Source organism: Chiloscyllium plagiosum, unplaced genomic scaffold (assembly GCF_037043375.1).
Source record: "Chiloscyllium plagiosum isolate Xiang-an unplaced genomic scaffold, Cpla_swu_hap1 HiC_scaffold_18, whole genome shotgun sequence".
Classification (NCBI taxonomy): domain Eukaryota; kingdom Metazoa; phylum Chordata; class Chondrichthyes; order Orectolobiformes; family Hemiscylliidae; genus Chiloscyllium; species Chiloscyllium plagiosum.
Window position 1 is genome coordinate 11,713,791 of NW_028270156.1, and position 16,306 is coordinate 11,730,096.

The 16,306-nt window shown below is 41.4% G+C and overlaps 1 protein-coding gene across 2 annotated transcripts in view; it reads right to left on the bottom strand.

Moving 5' to 3' along the window:
• Positions 1–16,306, bottom strand: part of slc5a12 (solute carrier family 5 member 12) — a 66,336-nt gene that overhangs the window by 5,736 nt on the left and 44,294 nt on the right. Inside the window, exons 14-15 of one of the 2 annotated variants that reach the window (XM_043705426.2) lie at positions 12,256–12,371; positions 822–7,475 (exon numbers count right to left, since the gene is read on the bottom strand). In XM_043705426.2, coding sequence (XP_043561361.1) covers positions 7,341–7,475; positions 12,256–12,371 — 251 coding nt within the window. In that variant the 3' untranslated portion in view covers positions 822–7,340. Of the gene's footprint in view, positions 1–821; positions 7,476–12,255; positions 12,372–16,306 lie in introns of those variants that run through there. The other variant, XM_043705425.2, reaches the window with a different exon arrangement.

The following is a 16,306-nucleotide window of genomic DNA, read 5'->3' on the forward strand; positions in this document are numbered from 1 at the left end:
CAGTTCTCAGGAACCCCCGTTAAGTTATTGCAAAATATTACTCTGGTGAATGAAGATATATTTTGTTAGTTAAATTGCTCTGTATTTTGTATTACCAAATAACATGATGCTGCATGCAACTTATATTTGCAAATTTTGCAAGGGATGATTAATAAGCAGTTCATTTTCAAATAGAGAGTGCTACAATGGTTTGCTGTTCTGCTTCAGAAACTATTTGTTCTTCAATCTGAGAAGAGCTAGCATGACTTGAATAGTGTCATGTTTATTTCGATGCATCACTTAGAATATGGCATTTGAGGTATTTTTGAGAACAGTAAGAATGCTGTTGGTCAAAAGCCCGCTGTAATTATAGCACTGCTATCGGGTCTGATGTAGTTGTTATTTTATCATATTCTTCCTTGAGATTTCAAGACTAAAGTATTTTCCTTGACCAGATGTTTAGGGTGTCAAACTTGTCTCTTAATGAAATAAGAGTTCAAAAGTCAATAAACTTTCTGTTCCACCATAACAATCTTTCTTCTGAGAAATGGCAGTACAGACTTGATAGGCCCAAGGGCCTCTTCTGTACTGCATGCATCTATTACTCGAAGAATTGTGAGAGCACTATTTTATGAGGTTGGTTACAACTTGCAATTCAATCACCAGGTTTAAAATGCCACACCTGGAGTGAAGCGTACAGTTATTTTTGTGTGTGTGTGTATAATCTGAAGCATAAAAATGACACAAACGACTTGGTAAATTTGCTTGGGCCTGTACCGTAATATTTACGAAATGCTATGTTTAATTTTGTAAGATTTACATGTACAAATTGTAATGACTGTATTATACAGATTTGGATATCAGAATTTTCATTAATAAATAATTGTATGCATATCAATGTTTGGATGAGTGAAAATATACTCTATGATTGACACAGCCAGAGTATAACTCCATAATGCCACTATACAAAAACAGGGATTGTTTCCAGAGTCAATAGATGGGAAGCTCGAAACGCACATCAGGTTAGACAGCATCTGAGGAGCAGGAAAGTCAATGTTCTGGGCCAAAATCTTGACCTTCCTGCAGCTCAGATGCTGTCTTACCTCTTACGATTTTCCAGCTTCCCAACTATTGACTGTGGTTTCCGTCATCTGCAGTCCATTCTGTTTCCTAGGGGTTGTTCCAGGGGAGTCCAGTTGTCACACTGTCTCCTCCGGAAGTCTCACATTGGATCACAATTTGCTCGAAAAGTAACAGCACTTTTAACGTTCAAACCATTGTTGGTGTGTAAATTATCCAGGAATATGGAGTGAAATGTGTTTTAACCTGACCTTATGACCAGCCCTTTTGATAAACCGGCAAAAATTATATCTCAGAAATACAGGAAATTTACTGTATTATCACAATTTCCACAAAGTCCGAGTTGTCAGTTAAGGGTATTAGTGACAAGGTGCCTGCCGGTAAGTTTTTTTTAAAGGCAAAGTTGCATTATTATTTAAGTGGTTCACGGTATAAATAAAGTATCATAGTGATGGGTAAACTCCCTCCATGGCACTTCTATTACTTAGTGTGTGTTTTTATATTGATTACGTAGACATGGTAGCTCAATGATTAGTACTGCCAGCCCACAACACCGGGGACACAGTTCAATTCCACCCTTGGGTGACTGTGAAAATTCCACACAGACGTTCTCTCTCTGTCTGTGTGGGTTTCCTCTGGGTGCTCTGGTTTCCTCTCACAGTCCAAAGGTGTGCGGGTTAGGTGGATTGGCCATTGGCAATGCAGGATTACAGGGTGGGATGCTTTTCAGAGGGTCAGTGTGGACTCAATGGGCCGAATGGCCTGCTTCCACACTGTGGATTTTAAGGTTCTTCTATGATAACAAGAATACAGGCACACTCTTGGCCCCATAAGTGCCAGTTTGTAAAAATGATGCTGCATAGCGAGGGGAGACACACTGGGAAATACAAGGCAACACGTACGTTACTTCACCATTAACTCCGTGAAAATAAAAGCTTGCTCACAATTTCTTCATGGCTTCTATGGAATTACTTCACTTATACATTCATTTCCAGTTAAAGTTGCCAGAGAATGTTAGGGCTGGTACTTAACAGTGTAAGAATCCTTTTGATTATGAGATTAATTTTCCTGAAAAAACATTCAATCTCTCCTCAATCCAGAAAGGAAACAACTACAATGGTGCAAGCTCATATAAAATGTTTTAAGTTTAATTTTCCATTCTTACCTGAATGTCTTTCTGTCTCCGTCTTTAGGCTAATCTTGGTTTCATTCTCTCTTCCTCATACTGTACCTGAATTTACTCTTAATTCATCCAGCTTCTCACCTTGTCATTCATAGAGTCATAGTCAAACAGCATGGAAACAGACCCTTTGGTCCAACCAGTCCATGCTGATCATAATACCAAACTAAACTAGCCCCACCTGCTTGTTCCTGGCCCATATCCCTCCAAACCTTTCCTATTCATATACCTATCCAAATGCCTTTTAAATGTTGCAATTGTACCCGCATCCATGACTTCCACACGCAAATCACCCTCTGTGTAAAAAGAAATTGCCTCTCATATAATAGACAATAGGTGCAGGAGTAGGCCATTCTACCCTTCAAGCCTGCACCACCATTCATTATGATCATGACTGATCATCCTCAATCAGTATTCTGTTCCTGCCTTATCTCCATAACCCTTGATTCCACTATCCTTGAGAGCTCTATCCAACTCTTTCTTAAATGAATCCAGAGACTGGGCCTCCACTGCCCTCTGGGGCAGAGCATTCCACACAGCCACCACTCTCTGGGTGAAGAAGTTTCTCCTCATCACTGCCCTAAATGGCCTACCCCTTATTTTTAAGCTGTGTCCTCTGGTTCGGGACTCACCCATCAGCGGAAACATGTTTCCTGCCTCCAGAGTGTCCAATCCTTTAATAATCTTATATGTCTCAATCAGATCCCCTCTCAGTCTTCGAAACTCAAGGTATACAAGCCCAGTCGCTCCAATCTTTTAATATAAGATAGTCTGCCATTCCAGGAATTGATCTCGTGAACCTACGCTGCACTCCCTCAATAGCCAGAATGTCTTTCCTCAAGTTTGGAGACCAGAACTACACACAATATTCCAGGTGCGGTCTCACCAGGGCCCTGTACAGCTGCAGAGGAACCTCTTTGCTTCTATACTCAATCCCTCTTGTTATGAAGGCCAGCATGCTATTAGCCTTCTTCACTACCTGCTGTACCTGCATGCTGGCCTTCATTGACTGGTGTACAAGAATACCCAGATTTCTTTGTACTGCCCCTTTACCTAACTTGGCTTCATTTAGGTAGTAATCTGCCTTCCTGTTCTTGCCACCAAAGTGGATAACCATACATTTATCCATATTAAACTGCATCTTCCATGCATCTGACCACTCACCTAACCTGTCCAGGTCACCCTGTAATCTCCTAACATCCTCCTCATATTTCACCCTGCCACCAAGCTTTGTATCATCAGCAAATTTGCTAATGTTACTATTAATACCATCTTCTATATCATTAATATATATTGTAAAAAGCTGCGGTCCCAACACTGATCTTTTTACAATTTCTCTAGTGTGCCCCCTAATCTTGGAATCCCCCATTCTAGGGGAAATTCAACTACCATTAACTCTACCTATACATCATAAACTTATATCAGGTCATCTCTCAACCTCCATCACTCCAGTATAAAACGTCCCAGCCTAGAATCCCTACAGTATGGAAACAGGCCATTTGGCCCAACAAATCCACACTGACCCTCCGAAGAGTAACCCAACCAGACCCATTCCCCTACCCTATATTTACCCCTGACAAATGCACCCAACCCACACATCCCTGAACAGATGGGCAATTTAGCATGACCAATTCACCCAACTTGCACATCTTTGGATTGTGGGAGGTAACCGGAGCACTTGAAGGAAACCCATACAGGCATGGGGAGAATGTGCAAACTCCACACAGACAATTGCCTGAGGCTGGAATCAAACCAGGATCCCTGGCACTGTGAGGCAGCAGTACTAACCACTGAGCCACTGTGCTGCCCCTGCCTATCCAGCCTTTCTTTATAACTCAAACATTCCATTCCTGGTAACATCTTGGTATGTCTCTTTTGAACTCTCTCCAGCTTAATAATATCCTTCCAATAACTGGGCGACCAGAACTGGATGCAGTATTCCAGAAGCAGCCTCACCAATGTCCTGCACAACCTCAACATTCCTCCATTTCTTTCTCAATTCTAAAATCTTATCAGTGAAACATTGGAAATAGAAGCAGGAGTAGTTCAAAAAGCCCATCAAGCTCACTCTGACATTCAAACATAATCATGAGAGAACCTCGAATCTACCACTCTCCTCCCACACCCATTGACACGTTTGGCATCTAAAAATCAATCTACTACTTACTTAAATATATACAGTGAAGTGACATGGTCCACATAGCTTTCTGCAGCAGAGAATTCCACAGGTCCACCAGCCTGTCAGTGTAGAAATGCCTCTGCATCTCTGTCTGAAATAGCCTACAAGTATCCCGAGACCATGATGTCTTGTTCTTGGTATCTTAGCCATGGGGAAACATCTTCACTGCATCCAGTCTGTACAGCCCTGTCAGAAATCTGTACACTTCAGTGAGAGCCCCCCTTGGGGAATCAATCGTGGACCTGCCAACTCTGGACTCAGTCTGGTGAATCTTAACTGCCCTCCCTCTACAGCAAGCATATGATCTCTTTGGTAAGGAGACCAAAACTGCACACAATGCTTCATGTGTAGTCTCACCAAAGCCCCTGTGCAGCTCCTGTACTTAAACACTCTTGCAGTAAAGGCCAACATAACATTTGCCTTCCTAATTGCTCACTGCACAGTACATTTGCTTTCAGTGGCCAGTGTTCAAAGATACCAAGGTCCCTTTCTTTAGGAAAGATTGGTGTACAGTTACCATTTAAATAACATGCTGTTTTTCCTACCAATGTGTACAAAGTCATGCTTTTCCGTGTTACATTGCATCTGCCAAGCATTTGCCTGAACACTCAACTTGTCCAAAACACCCTGAAGCCTCTTTATATCTGCCTCACCATATACTATCTCACCTTGTTTTGTTTCATCAGAAAACTTGGAGATATCATATTTGATTCCATTATCCAAATTAGTGATATATATTGTGATTAGCTGATCCTGCAGTAAGAGTACTCAATACTGATTACACTCTGAAAAGGGTATGCACATTTCTAGTCTCTGTTTCCTGTTAACCAATTCTCAATCCATGATAAGATATGTAACAATCCCATTTGGTCTGATTTTGCACACTAACCTCTTTTGTGGGGTTTTATCAAAAGCTTGCTGGAAATCCAAATGAACTTCATCTACTGGGGCTCCCTCATCTATTTACATTCTCAAAAACTTCCAGTAGTTTTTCTCCACCCAGTTTGCTGGCACTATTCCAGGATCTACAAAACGTTACAAGATAACAATTGATGCACCTTCTCCTTCTGTAGCTACCTCTTGTGATGCAAACCCTGGGTGGTTATCACCTTTCAGTCCCTGTTCTGAACAAAGGTCATATCGGACTCACAATATTATCTCTTTCTTTCTCCACTTCTATCAGGTCGCCTCTCAATAGCTGCCAGACATTCTTAGTTTCAGCGGCACTCAAGATTTCCAGCATTCATAGTATTTTGTTTTTATTACAGCCTTTTCCCTGGTTCGTTTCTCAACATATTGGTCTAAAAGACCCATCTTGTATAAACTCCAGGACTGAATCCACCACAGCATTACTGCTAATGTCGTTTGCACAATCTATATGTAGATTAAAATCACACATGATCATCATTTTGCATGCAACATTTATTTTGTGTTTAATACCATTCCCTACCTCTTGTCATTGCTTAGAGACTCATGGATAATTTAACAAATGTCGACTGCCTCTTGTTGCCTCTCCGCTCTACCCAGACAGATTCTATATCTACATTTTCTTCACTGAGGTCCTTTTTATTGTGGCCAAAATATAGACTGTTTTCCAGAAGGGGTTAAATGCATTTCCTGGGGAAAGAGGGATCGAAGGATACCGGAGGAACGAGAAAACACAATACTAAGTGGGACGATCATACTAAATGACAGAGCAGGCTTGAAGGGCCAAATGGTCTCCTGTGATATTCTATGTTTCTCACTATTTCACTGATTTTATCTTTCACTAACAATGCCACCCCATCTCGCTTTCCTTTTTGAACACACTTAGGTGTTCAGTTGTCAGCATTTAACCTACCACCCTACAGCCATGTTGCTCATCACAATCATGTTGCACTGCTAATCCATCTATTTTATTAGATTAGATTCTCTACAGTATGGGAACAGGCCTTCCAGCCCAATAAGTCCACGCCAAGCCTCCGAAGAGTAACCCATCCAGACCTATTCCCCTGCCCAATGCACCTAAAATTGTGGGCAATTTAGCAAGGCCAATTCACCTGACCTGCACATCATTGGATTGTGGGAGGAAACCAGAGCACCCGGAGGAAACCTACACCGACACAGGGAGAATGTACAAACTCCACACAGTCGCCCGAGGCGGGAATTGAACCCGGGTCCCTGGCGGCTTGAGCCACCATGCTGCCCACTGAGATAGTACATTACCTATTAATACATCTTAAATCCTACCAGCTCCTGGAGTGAGATTTGAGCACTGCCTTAGAGAATTAGTTTGGCTTGAATACTAATCCAGTCACATTACCGTAATTAGAGCATCTATCCTGGCCAAGCTGTGTTTGAAAGTCAGTTCAGAGAGAAGGAAAAATACAATGATGTGGTCCCTAGTCTGTGAAGTTGATTACGATTGAATGAGGGATGAGAGAGGAAGAGGTGGAAGAAGGAGCAGAGACAAGGAGGAAGAGGAGAAGGAAGAGGAAGTTATTCCCTACATTGTGACAGGGTTGGATGAAGTAAGGGAATTGGATAATCCAACTGAATGTTTCAATGCAACAAGCAGCTAACTTGAATAGATCCATCAAATTCTATAAAACAAAGGCTGATTACCCCATTGATGAAAATTGGAATGTACAGCAATATTCCAGTTATTCAGAAATTGCTGTTCCTAACAGAGTCAGTACTCCAAAGCCACTCAATCCCATTGTTATTGTGATCTAGTTTTGAAATGATAAACTTCAAAATGAGTTGCAAAATGAGAAAGTTGTTTTTCCATCTGACTTATTAACTATGGTGGAATTACCAAACGTGATTTTTAACCAATATCTGTCGAAATAATTCTTTCCCCACTTCCTTCAGTAACAGTTCACTCACATGAATTTTGAATTCACACAGTTCTTAAACATCCATCTCAATTATCTTGTGAAACTAAAGATAGGTATCTTTAATCACACCAAAATTACAATGAAGGTGTTGTTCTGGGATATGCTCCGATGGAACGTTCATCGCCTCGCTTATTTTCATTGTCAAACAATTATCTGACAATTTATTTTCATTGTTAGCCTGCAATGTAAATTTAAGATACTGTAAGTGATAGTCCTCTTCCTAAGGAAATAATGATGCACATGTTAAGAAAAAGAACATTTTTCCAAAACATTTCAACTTAGGAAGATCACACCGAGGTACAATTATCAATATCAAAGTGTGACTCAAGCCTAAAGAGAATGTCAAATTGCTTTCCTTTAAACTCTTTTTACTCTAGGTTATTTTGATTATCAAACCATATGTTATCCTCTTGGGCAAGTCACTACCTTCAAGAGAGAATTCCTCTAACTGTTTTGAGTAAAGTCATGAGAGCTTTAATATCAGCCAGGGAGGACAGACAGTAAAGTGTTGGCTTAAGTGTTGATTCAAAAGATGGTGCTTCTGACAGTGCAGCACTTCCTCATTGGGGTGACAGCCAACATTATGTGTTTGAATCACTGGATAGGACCTGAAGCCACAGCTCTCTGAGCCAGAGCTGAGATTGCTGGCCATTGACCCAGGACTGGTATTTGTTGTATGGAAATTTCATAGATTTAAGGAATATTGAGCAGCTCTATGTGCCATTTTTGCAAATGAGAAATGATTTAGGGAATAAAAACTTGAAAACAAATTAAGTGTGGAGATGGTTAATTATAGAAAGATTAAAAGGCTTACGTAAATAGAGCTTCAAAATGCAGTGTTTCAGACAGTAAATGAACTTTTCGATCACCATGATACATTGGTGAATAGTTGATCTCTCATAAGTTGAGGTAGGCGTAGAGCACTGTTTTAAACACTAATTAAGATTTGTTTAAATTGTAAGAGCATCTTTCAGGGCTTAAAATGTTTTGATCTGCTTGGGCAGTGCATCAGAAATTGAGCCCCGCAATTCATGGAGTCATCCCAAGTGTGAACGTTTTGCCCAATTTTACCAAACTGTCTCACTCAAGTTAGAAGACTGTGTGTACCAGGAAACTAACTTTTTAAAAATTATTTTAATAAATCTGTTTGTAATCAATGGTAAGAAAGAACCTGAATTGCTCATTTATATCTCTAACTTAAACTCTATCCCTTCATACAATTGTTATTCACATAAAAACAGATTTGCAGAGACACAAGATGAGACACAAAAGTTATAGGTGGGGAAGGAAGCAAAGTCAGAGAAACACAATCTGGCACCAATTTGGATCAGACGTATCAATGAGTTCCTCTTCTTTTGATCTTCTCCTGATTCCTTCCAATTGTTTACTCATGGCATGAGGTTGTGGTTACATCAATTCTTAGTCTTTCATTCAATATTTGCCCTCTCAGTCTATATGGAAGTTATTTCCTAAAATGTGAATTTGCAGAGGGGGCAATTTGTTGGAAAATGGTGAGTGACAGCAGCTATCAGATTTTCTGTCAGAGGCACTAAAGTGGTTAGCACTGCTGCCTCATAGTGCCAGGGACCTGCATTCAATTCCTCCCTTGGGTGACTGTCTGGGTGGAATTTGCATGTTTTCCCTGTGTCTGCATGAGTTTCCTTTGGGTGCTCTGGTTTCCTTCCACAGTCCAAAGATGTGCAGGTTAGGTCGATCAGTCATGGGAAATGCAGGATTGCAGGGAATAGGGTTGGAGGAGGAGTCTGGATGGGTTCTGTTTGGAGGGTCTGTGTGGAACTAATGGGCTGAATGGCCTGATCCTGCACTGTAGGGAATCTATAACTCTATGTTGAATCTGGCCATGAAATCAAGGTAAACTTTGAGTGAAATATTGAAGATGAGAAGGTCTTCCAGCCTTCAGAAAGGCAGACATGTCCCACAAGATGGGTGTTGGGATCTTTCAAAATATCCGACACTTTGACTTTTTAGGAACTACCTGGGCAGTTTCAATGCCTTATGGGTAATTATGATCTACCAAGAAAGAGACTAGAGAGAGGATTGGAGGGAGGTAAATGTTGTTCCTCTTTTCAAGAAGGGGAATAAGGAAATCCCTGGCAATTCCAGACCAGTCAGTCTTTCGTCTGTGGTCGAGAATTCTGGAATGCTCAGAAAATATCTCCAGATCTGAGCAGGAAATTCGGAGGGTTCTGACTCACTTGACTGGTTACGCAGGAAACATTAGAAGGATTGTCAGTTTGGAAATAATCTTCCACCAGTTCTTTGCTAGAATCTATTTTCCCCCACTTTTCCCTCTTACTCTCATACCCTGTCCCCAATGCAAGCGGGCATCAGAGCCACCCTGCTTTACCCACGGGACTATGCCTACATCAGGAAACTATAAGAATTCATTTTGTGTTTTAAACAGCAGTCGCAGCTTTAAACCCACAGAACTCAGGAGCTGCCGGTCCGCCCACGTGACCGGGAGATAGGAGACAGAGGACAGATAAAATCCACACTATACCAACACTACCCATGACTCATAGACCAAAACTCCGGAATTAATTAATATGGAAACCTACCTCCTAATCACATAAAGAGACTGACTGAAACACACCCATACCCATCGATACAGAACCACCCTGACACAAAGGACAGGCATCCACCAGACAGGAACGGACAGACCAATACACACCAACACCCCAAGGGAACAAAGGGGGGTGCTAGCCCCTGCCCTCACAGAGAGAGACAAGCAGATAATACTCGGACCCGTTTTACATAAACCAATTAGTACCCTATTGTGCGTGCCCTGCAACTCTCCTGGGACGGCAGGAAACATTCTATTTGCACCTACTCCAGTGATGATGGGGATCTATCATCCCATTCATCCTCAAATTCCACACATCCTGACAACTAAAAGTATATAATATGTAGCTGCGCACGGGAACAGCAGAGCAGCCGAGATTCGGACCTCGGTTGGTCTCCGCCGGCGTTACTGTAGCAATAAACGTTACCGATTGTTGAACCACACTCTGGGCTTGGACTGATATCATTTCATCCGCGCTAACACCAAGGAGTCTCACCTCCTCCTCCTGCCCCCTCCCCCCAATATCAGTTTAACCCTATGCCTATATCTCTGACCATCCAAACGGAAATACGATACATCTACTGATATGGATATTTAATTCTGAATTGGACCTAGAACATAGAACATAGAAAAGTACAGCATAGAACAGGCTCTTCGGCCCATGATTTTGTGCCTAGGATTATTCCTAATCTGAATGAAAATAACCTAACCCAGGCACCCTTCAATTCACTGCTATCCATGTGCACATCTAGCAGTCACTTAAATGTCCCTAATGACTCTGCTTCCACCACAACCGCTGGCAATGCACTCCATGCATTCACAACTCTCTGCGTAAAGAACCTTCCTCTGATGTCTCCTTTATACCTTCCTTCTAATATCTTAAAACTATGACCCCTCATGCCAGTCAATCCTGCCCTGGGGAAAAGTCTCTGGCTATTGACTCGATCCATGCCTCTCACTACCTTGTATACCTCAATCAGGTCACCTCTCTTCCTCCTTCTCACCAGAGAGAAAAGTCTGATCTTAGTCAAACTCTCCTTGTAAGATAAGTCCTCCAGTCCAGGCAGCATCCTGGTAAACCATCTTTGCAACCTCTCCACAGCCTCTGTATCTTTCCTATAACAGGGCGACCAGAACTGGACACAATATTCCAAGTGTGGTCTCACCCGGGTCTTGTAGAGCTGTAGCAAAACCTCGTGGCTCTTAAACTCAATCCCCCTGTTAATGAAAGCTAAAACACCATATGCTTTCGTAACAACCCTATCCATTTGGGTGGCAAATTTGAGGGATCTATGCACGTGAACACCAAGATCCCTCTGTTCCTCCACACTGCGAAGAATCCTGTCTTTAATCCTATATTCAGCATTCAAGTTCGACCTTCCAAAATGCATCACTTCACATTTATCCAGGTTGAGCTCCATCTGCCATTTCTTAGCCCAGCTCTGCATCCTGTCTATGTCACATTGCAGCCTGCAATAGGCCTTGATACTATCAATGGCACCCCCAACCTTTGTGTCATTGGCAAATTTACTAACCCACCCCTCAACCTACCCATCCAAGTCATTTATAAAAGCTACAAAGAGCAGATGCCCAAGAACAGAGCCCTGCAGGACACCACTCCCCACTGACCTCCAGGCAGAATACTTTCAATCTATAATCACTCTCTGCCTTCTGTCAGCCAAGCAATTCTGAATCCAGATAGCCAAATCTCCCTGTTTCCCATACCTCCTGACTTTATGAATGAGCCTACCATAGGGAACCTTATCAAATGCCTTGCTGAAGTCCATATACACCACATCCACTGCTCAACCTTCGTCGACCTGTCTCATCATCTCCTCAAAGAACTCAATAATCTTTGTGAGGCACGACCTGCCTCCTCACAAAGCCATGCTGACTGCCTTTAATCATATTATGCATTTCCAAATAGTCATAAATCCTATTCCTCAGAATTTTTTCCAAAACTTTGCTGACCACAGATGTAAGACTGACTGGTTTGTAATTGCCAGGGATTTCCCTATTCCCCTTCTTGAAAAGAGGAGCAACATTTGCCTCCCTCCAATCCTCTCTCTAGTCTCTTTCTTGGTAGGTTATAAAAGGTCAATATGCTAAATATTTCCGCAATTACCTTACCATGATCCTTGTCCAGCCATTTAAATTAACAGACATTATTTCCTGGAAATGTTGTTTTGACCTGCTGTTTTAAAATATATTGTTTCTGAATCTTGAGAAAATCAAATCACCTTCACAGAACTGAAACCAAAATCTCATTTACCTCTACTTCAGAGATCAGGATCCCAAATAATAATACTAGATCATAAACCATTCACTTACATAAAATATACAATGGAACGGATGTTTAGGAAAACAATCTTACCTCTAGGGTTTCCTTGTCTCCTTCTTGTCCAAAACAACACTCCTTTGAGAACTGTTTTGACAGATTGCATACTGGTCTGATTAACAAAGGCTTCACATTTTCCTTGTGTGTGTGTCCTGGAAGACAGCAATCCCATTAAATATCTTACAGTTATTTAGTAGTTGCTTGAAGTACAGCTAATTGGTCATCACATGGCCACCTATATGCTGGTTTTTCATTACTTGTAGTGTTGACATCTACAGCATCAGTTCAATGACACATTTGACAGGTATTTACGAGTACACCCTCATTCAACATATTATAGAATCCCTACAGTGTGGAAAAAAGCCCTTCAGCCCAACGAGTCCACACTGACACTCCAAAGAGGAACCCACCCAGACCCATTCCCCAACCTTATATTTACCCCTGGCTAATGCACCTAATCTACACATCCCTGAACTCTGTAGGCAATTTAGCATGGCCAATCCACCTGGCCTGCACATCTTTGGATTGCAGGAGGAAACCCACGCAGACATGGGGAGAATGTGCAGACTCCATACAGACAGTCGCCTGAGGTGAGGAATTGAACCTAGGTCCCTGATGCTGTGAGGCAGCAGAGCTAACCACTGAGCCACTTCAAATAAGAGACTTGTCCTGATGATGCACTATTTCAGTTTTTAACAAGGTTAGTACATAGTCTCTTTTAGTTATTACTTGTTCCCTATTCTTCATGTCATTGTTTTCCCTCATGTTCAAAGCTGTGCAGATGGATAAGATCCTCATGAATTGGTTGAATTGTCAATTTCTATATGTTCTGCAATTTAAAATATTTTATACCATCCTAAACAAAAAGTGACACTGCAGCTTGTGAGGAAGGGGTGGGGTGGGGGAGGGGGGTGAGGGCATTCAATTATCTGCAACAATGCAGGTGGCACAGCAGCTCAGTGATTAGCACTGCTGCCTCACAGCGCCAAGAACCCAGTTTCGATTCCAGCCTCAGGCGACTGGCTGTGTGAGTCTACACGATCTCCCTGCTTCCACACTGTAGGGAGTCTGTGATAATTTGTGTCTTTCAAATGTGCCATGTCTGATAAAAACACATTACCTGAGTGTATAAGTACAGGCAGAATGAAATCATTTTGAAAGAGAGCCATCAGTTTTATAATCATATTGATAGTCCTCTGTGGAAACTGTACTTTACATATAAAGACTGAGCAGCATTGGGGCTCAGTTAATGTACTAACAATCCAGAAGCATCCCATGACAGAGTTCAAATCCCACCCCAGCAAATACAATATTCACAACTCATTAATTGATTATATAAATCTAAGACCAAAAAACTTCATAACAGGCTAAAAAACTGCAAGTTTCTGGAAAAATAATTTGCTTATGTTCTTTCAAGAAATAAATTATTTTAAGCTGATGGGATTTCAACAATGAGTTATATTTCCATAACACCTTTGACATAATAAAAAAGTTTACAAGGCACATCATTTGAGCATCTGATCAGAAAATATGACACCAAGCCACAAATGAGTGTATCAGCTATCAGCTCCTTGTGCTTACCTTTGACCAGAAACTGACTGAGCTCACCATATAAACAGGGTAGCTGCAAGGACAGGTCAGAGGCTAGGAATCCTGCAGCAAGTAACTCACCTCCTGACATCCCAAAGCCTGTCCACCATCTATAAGGCATACATCTGGAGTGTGATGGAATACTCCCCACTTGACTACCTAAGTGCAGCTCCAAAAACACTCAAGAAGCTTGAACACCATCCAGGACAAAGCAGCCCGCTTGATTGATATCACTTCCACCACCATCCACTCCCTCCACGAACAATGCTCAGTAGCAGCAGTGTGTGCTATCTACAAGATGTACTGCAGAAATTCACCAAATATCCTGAGACAGCACCTTCCAAATCTACAGTCACTACCATTTATAAGGGCAAGGACAGCAGATACCTGGGAACACCACCACTTGCAATTTCCCCTCTGAGCCACTCACCATCCTGACTTGGAAATATATCACCATTCCTTCAGTATCACTGGATCAAAATCCTGGAATTCTGTCCCTAACAGCATGGTGAGTCAACCAATGGACTGTGGTTCAAGAAGGCAGCTTACCATCACCTTCTCAAGGGTAATTAGGGATGGGCAAAAGCATAGCCAGTGGCGCCCACTTCCCACAAGTGAATATAAGAAGTGAAGTCCAGTGACTAGAATCCTGGTGAATTAGGTTTTATGCAGTTTCTTAACGGACGTGGAGAAGCCGAACGTATGAATATAGGAAGGTGAGCAAAGAGCAAGAGTAGGCCATTTGGCCCCCTTTGCCTGCTGTCATGTTGAAGAAAGTTACAACTGATCTGCTTATATTCTACCTCTGATAACCTTGAAAAAAAATCCATCTCTGCCTTAAAAAGAATGTAAATACTTTGCTTCCACTACCTTTACTGGAAGAGAACACCAAAGACTCAGGATGAGCTGGAGGAAAAACAAATCCCCCCCTTCCTCTGTTTTAAATTGGGCAACCCCTTTTTTTGAAACAGTAATTCATGTTTCTCCTCCAAGAGAAACCCTACTTCCCATAAGTAATCTCTCAGGATCTTATAAATTGCAATCAAGTCACTTTCTGTTTTTCTACACTCCTGTGGATATCAGTCTTTTCGACCATTCCTCACAAAACAACCCATTCTAGGTATCAATTGAACAAATATCTGAACTGCTTACAATGTATTTACATTCCTTCCTTAAATCAGGTGACCATTACTGAACACAATGTTCTAGACGTGGTCTCACCAGTATGCTGTACAACTAAAGCATCATTTTATGTATTCGATTTTCCTTGCAATAATCATTAACATTCTACTAATTTTCCCATTTACTTGCTATACCTGCATATTAACCTTTGCATCTCAGATCTCTGCAATTCCCCCGACGACAACCCCCCACCCCCAGCCCCACTGTTGAGATAATGAGCTCTTTTGTTTTATTCTTCTTGCAAAAATGAACAACTTTGTGTTTTCGAACATTATATCGCATTCAAACAAACTATCAACAAGGGTTATGTAGCCTTCTTCATTCCTTTTCACAACTTCCTTTCCCCTATCTTTGCATCATCAGCAAATGTGGCAACCATATCTTTGTTCCTTCATCTAAGTCTTTCATTAAAGTTTTAATCAGTTTAAGTACCAGCACAGTGACCCCTATGGCATCCACATGTTACATATTACCAACCAGCAAAATACCCACTTTTAACATTTCTTCACTTCCTATTAGCCAGCCTTTTTTTTAATCAGTGCCCATATCTTAACCCCTACGTCATGAATATTTATTTTCTGCAATGACCTTCGCTTTGGAAATTTATCAAATGCTTTCTGGAAATCTAAGTACAGTCCATCTACAGGTTCCCCATTATACACAGCGAATGGTATTCCACATAAAACCCTAAAGATTGGTTTGATATCATTTTCCTTTCAAAAAACCACATTGACTCTGCCCGATCATTTTGAACTTATCTAAGGGCACCGCTAAAATAAAACTTACTTAATACTAGCTTCTACCATTTTCTGTCTGACAGATGTTAAGCTAACTCGGTGTAGTTTGTACTTTCTATCTCCAATCTTTTTAGAATAAAGGAAGTACATCTGCTATCTTTAGAGTGACACAGACGCTTCAGCCAAAAGCATCCAAACCAACCAGGTTTTCTAAACTGAAGTAGTTCCTAACCTGAACTGAACTTCCCTGTATTTGGTCAATATCCCTCTAAATCTTTTCTATTCATGTACCTGTCCAAATGTCTTTTAACTGTTGTTATTTGTATTCACCTCTACCACTTAGTCTGGCAGTTCACTCCACATATGCACCACCTTCTGTGTGAGAATGTTTCCTAAACTGAACCAGTCTCATTTGCCTGCATTTGGTTCATATCCCGCTAAATCCTTCCTATCCATATACCCATCAGTTTAAATGTAATTATACCAAGCTCCAGCACTTCCTCTGGCAGCTCAGTCCATACGCACACCACCCTCTGTGTGAAAACGTTACCCCTCTGATCCCTTTTAAATCTTTCCCT